Source organism: Trypanosoma grayi, assembly GCF_000691245.1.
Source record: "Trypanosoma grayi strain ANR4 Tgr_978_V1, whole genome shotgun sequence".
Lineage (NCBI taxonomy): Eukaryota > Euglenozoa > Kinetoplastea > Trypanosomatida > Trypanosomatidae > Trypanosoma > Trypanosoma grayi.
This window is the reverse complement of record NW_008826597.1, coordinates 1-4,536: the sequence shown is the minus strand read 5'-3', so window position 1 is coordinate 4,536 and position 4,536 is coordinate 1. Positions and strand designations below refer to the sequence as shown.

The following is a 4,536-nucleotide window of genomic DNA, read 5'->3' as shown; positions in this document are numbered from 1 at the left end:
AAAAAAAAAAGACACACACACACACACATCGATACACAGTTCCACACACACTACACACACATATCTCCACATACGGACGGAGAATCAAGAAAAACAAGCGGAAGGCCGATCTATAGTGTCTGTGCGTGCACGTGAGTGACCCACTGCGTCATGACATCTAGTTGCGACGCACAATCTGAGGGGTCCGTGCGCTCTCCTGCGGAGGGGTACGCCTCCGTTGTGTCGCGGCTGCACTCCGTTGAGGAGCCGGTGCGCCCCGGCTGCCTCGTCGCGTACGAGTTCTTTGATCACGCCTCCAACTGGCACTGGTCGCTTGCATCCGTGCTGGAGTTGGGCGAGCACCACGCACTGCTGCAGAGCTGGTGCGTGGAGAACAGCCACAACGCCGGAATCGTCGACACGCTCCACAAGGAGAAAGAGAAGAAGGCGGCAGAGATGCGGGACAGCCAACAGACGATGCTCGTGCTGCGTGAGGATCTCGCCGCCATTCGGCGAAGCAACGAGACAGAGGTGGCACGTGTGAAGGATTTGGTGGCGGCCGCGCGCCAGGCCGTCGCAGAGTTGGAGGAGGTGCGGCTGCACGAACTCTTTAACACCCGCCTGCCGCCGGCTCCACTGCGGCTAGCGCTCGAGGCCTGCATCATGATCGTGAACGGCGACCTCGCTGGGCAGGCAGCATGGGGCTGGGAAGACCTCCGCGCCGCCCTGCGTGAGCCGATGTTCATTGAGCGGCTGCTTGAGTACGACGCGGTGGCGGAGATGAGTGAGGAGCAGTACAAGGAAGTACAGGCCCGCTACATGCAGGACAATAGCATAAACCGGGTAGAAACACGACGCTCCTCCACGGCGTCAGGATGCAGCGGGCCGACGACAAGTGGCACCGCAATGGCACCTGTCTTCTACGACTGGGCATTTGCGCAGTTGGAGCTGTTCAACGTCTTCCAGGAGTTGGCGCGATCGCAGCAGAATACGGACGAAATACACGCATCAATCACGACGCACATTTCCCGCATGAAGGACCTCAACGCACGCATCAGGCAGATCAACGAGCAGCTGCACACCTACAGTGGGGCCAACGGTGCATCCAACGGCAATGGCTATGGAAGCTCGCCTATCCTCACATTCACACCCGCCTCTGATACCCCTCACATCGCGGTCCCACGTTCATCCATCGTGGCGATGCTTGAAGACAAGAGCAGCAATGACAGCAGCGCCATTGTCACCATACAAACAGATGAGGTTAAACGCATCGTATCCAGGGCTGAGATGCACCGCCCGCTACTCTACGACGCCCTGCAAGACACACTCCGGGAGCTACAGCTTACCAAGGCCAGAAACAACGACCTTGAAAAGGAGATAGAGAAGCAGCGCGACGACATTGATGGCGTCTGTAAACAAAACGAAGAATTGGTACAACAGTTAAACGAGGCACAGAATAACATTGATGGACTCCAGCAATATCTGGACGAGCAGGATATGAACATAAGGCAGAGGGAACAACAGTATGATGAAATGTGCAACAGCCTTGCAAAGGACAAAGAGGATCATATGCGCGCAATAGAGCAATACCACAATCAAATCCAAGACCTGGAGAAGACACACGACAACAAAGACGAGCAGGCTAACAAATACAGAGATCAGATACAGAAACTTGCAGAGCAGCTCAAAGACCTCCGAAACACGAACGAGGAACTCCGTTCGCATGACGCACGGTGGGAGCCAGTAAACAGCCACTCCGTCTCAAATCCCACAACCACGCACCACCATCGGAAATTTGGCACTACCTCATACGCGAAGCTTCTGAAGACAAAACCCGAGGCTCTGCGGGCTGCTGTTGTTGCCGATGCCGCGAACGCGTGCCGCGTGGTGAGCGATGATGTGAGCAACGTTGTGTTCTCGCCGGACGGGCGGCTGGTGGAGATGGACGTGACGCACCCCGCGTCGGTGCCGGAGGAGGAGATCTCGCGGCGGCTGGAAGAGTACCCGTTCCGCGAGACGAGTCGTGTGCTGGAGAAGCGTGAGGAGCCGAAGACCGGCGCTGATCTGCTGAGAGAGGAGCTGGCTGAGCGGGAGCGTGAGCTGGAGCAGCTGCGCGGCGGTGATGAGGAGAAGGCCCGTGCCCTGGAGCAGTTCGATGATGAGCTGGGAAAGATGACCGAGGAGCTGCAGCAGCTGCGAGCGGAGAACGCGGCGCTGCGGTCGCACGACGCGCGGTGGGAGTGTGCGCCTGACCTTTGCGTGGAGACCGCGACGACGCACCACGGGCGTGATTTGGGCGACGACGGCTATGCGGAGCTTCTGCAGGAGAGGCCGGAGANTGCGCGGCGGTGATGAGGAGAAGGCCCGTGCCCTGGAGCAGTTCGATGATGAGCTGGGCAAGGCGACCGAGGAGCTGCAGCAGCTGCGAGCGGAGAACGAAGCGCTGCGTGGCGGTGATGAGGAGAAGACCCGTGCCCTGGAGGAGGCGAATGCGCGGCTGCAGGACACGCTTGCGGAGAACGCGGAGCTGCGAGCGGAGAATGCGGAGCTGCGGTCGCACGACGCGCGGTGGGAGTGTGCGCCTGACCTTTGCGTGGAGACCGCGACGACGCACCACGGGCGCGATTTGGGCGACGACGGCTATGCGGAGCTTCTGCAGGAGAGGCCGGAGACGCTGCGGGCTGCTGTTGTTGCCGATGCCGCGAACGCGTGCCGCGTGGTGAGCGATGATGTGAGCAACGTTGTGTTCTCGCCGGACGGGCGGCTGGTGGAGATGGACGTGACGCACCCCGCGTCGGTGCCGGAGGAGGAGATCTCGCGGCGGCTGGAAGAGTACCCGTTCCGCGAGGCGAGACGTCTGCTTGAGAGTTGTAGGTCTTCTGATGAGGGTATAGATTTGTTGGTGGAAGCAGTTGATTGGATTCGTCGTGCGCGTTCTGCGGGTTCAGATCCTATTTTGATTGCCGAGATGGAGGAGTTTTTTGAGCGCCTGATCTTGGATTCGGTTTCTATGATTTCTTTACTGCACATTGCTGTGGATGGATTGAAGGTCGCGAAGCAGCTGCATGGCCGGCGTGAGTTGGATCTTCTTGATGAGTTGGAAGAGCGGGCGACGGAGTACACCGACATGCTGGAGAAGATGGAGGAAATGGTTGTTCTGCTGGAGGAGGCCCGTCAGGCGGAGGTGAGTGCGCGTAACCGCCTCTTTGCGCAGGAGGAGGCGCTGATGGAGCTGCAGCGCTGCCGGGATGAGGAGCAGCGTGAGCGCGACGGGCTGCGGCATGTGCAGCGCAATCTTGCGGCGGCGGCGGCGCAGCAGAATCGGGATGATGCGGAGGAGGAAGCCGCCTTGCTAGGCGAGGAGCCGCAGTTGGAGGAGCTCCAGCAGCGGCTCCGCGGCCTCGAGGAGGAGAACAACGCGCTGAAGGAAGAGATGACGCGGAGGTCTGTGAGCCACAAGGAGGCGATGGAGAGTCTTAACAATAAGATTGCCGCGCTGATGGTCGAGCTGGAGGTCAAGGGACTGGAATACACCGACACACTCGGCAAGCTGGAGGAGTTCGTCGGCCTCCTCGAGGGGGCGCGGCAGGCGGAAAAGGCGGCGCTCCTCACGTTGGAGAGGCGCGAGCAAGAGCTCTTCGACCTGCAGGCTGCTCACGACGAGGAGATGCAGGAGCTCGAGTCTGCCATGCGGCAGCTCGAGTCAGCCGTAGAGACGATGCAGGACGATAGACACCAACCCACCGTGGCACCGTCGTCAATAACGGCGGTAGAAACCGTAGAGGCTGGCGACCCACACGACGACAACAACAGCACAGAGGTGCTGTACTCCATGCGGCAGCAACTAGAGCGATTGAAACGGGAGAAGGAGGCGCTCGTGGTAGAGCTTGAGGTTAAGGGCCGGCAGCACGACGACGCGATGGATGTGCTGAACCGCAACATTGGCGACCTGATGGGTGAGCTCGACTCTCGGATACGCGGCTGCCAAGTCTCGGCGACCAGCGCAAAGGAGTTGCTGCGCGAGATCTCGCTTCTGCGCACCGCCGAGGAGGAGGCGGAGGAGGACAGCGAGGAGGGTGAGCGCGAGGATCCGTGAGCAGCAACAGCAGCAGTAGTCGCAGGCTGGCAGGAACGCCGATAAGCCAAACAAAACAAACAAAAAACAACAACAAAAAGAAAAAAAAGATATAATGTATTTGTGACTCTCTTTTCCTGTGTTTCTGTGCTTGGATAGAGCTGAGTATGCAATTGCGGGCTTTGATGAGGATGATGATTATTATTGTTATTATTATTAATATTGAGATTCGAATACGCAATTAGAGATAAAATGAAACAATGAATGAGGGTGACGGTGAAGGAGTAACGTGACGGCGACTGGGAAGGATGCAAGGAGGAAGAAATGAAATGAACGAGACGAAAATAGGGTAGAAGAAAAGGTTATGTGTGTATACATGCACGCGTATGGACGTCTGTGTGCCGGCGGGTGGACGCACGCCAGAAGAGAACGGCGGTAGAGTGGCGTCTGTGTGTCTGTGCCAGTGTGTGTGTGTGTGTGTG

The 4,536-nt window shown here is 58.3% G+C and overlaps 3 protein-coding genes across 3 annotated transcripts; all 3 read left to right on the top strand.

Annotated features, from left to right (window-relative positions):
• Nucleotides 1-150: 150 nt before the first annotated feature.
• DQ04_09781020 (hypothetical protein) lies at nt 151-2,331 on the top strand (the record flags this gene model as incomplete). The annotated part of the gene is made up of 1 exon (XM_009316050.1): nt 151-2,331. The coding sequence occupies one exon, from the start codon at nt 151-153 to the stop codon at nt 2,329-2,331; it is 2,181 nt and encodes a 726-aa protein (XP_009314325.1).
• On the top strand, nt 2,331-2,702 carry DQ04_09781010 (hypothetical protein; the record flags this gene model as incomplete). Its single annotated transcript, XM_009316049.1, has 1 exon — nt 2,331-2,702. The coding sequence occupies one exon, from the start codon at nt 2,331-2,333 to the stop codon at nt 2,700-2,702; it is 372 nt and encodes a 123-aa protein (XP_009314324.1).
• A 50-nt stretch (nt 2,703-2,752) lies between these two features.
• DQ04_09781000 (hypothetical protein) lies at nt 2,753-4,075 on the top strand (the record flags this gene model as incomplete). Its single annotated transcript, XM_009316048.1, has 1 exon — nt 2,753-4,075. The coding sequence occupies one exon, from the start codon at nt 2,753-2,755 to the stop codon at nt 4,073-4,075; it is 1,323 nt and encodes a 440-aa protein (XP_009314323.1).
• Nucleotides 4,076-4,536: the final 461 nt, after the last annotated feature.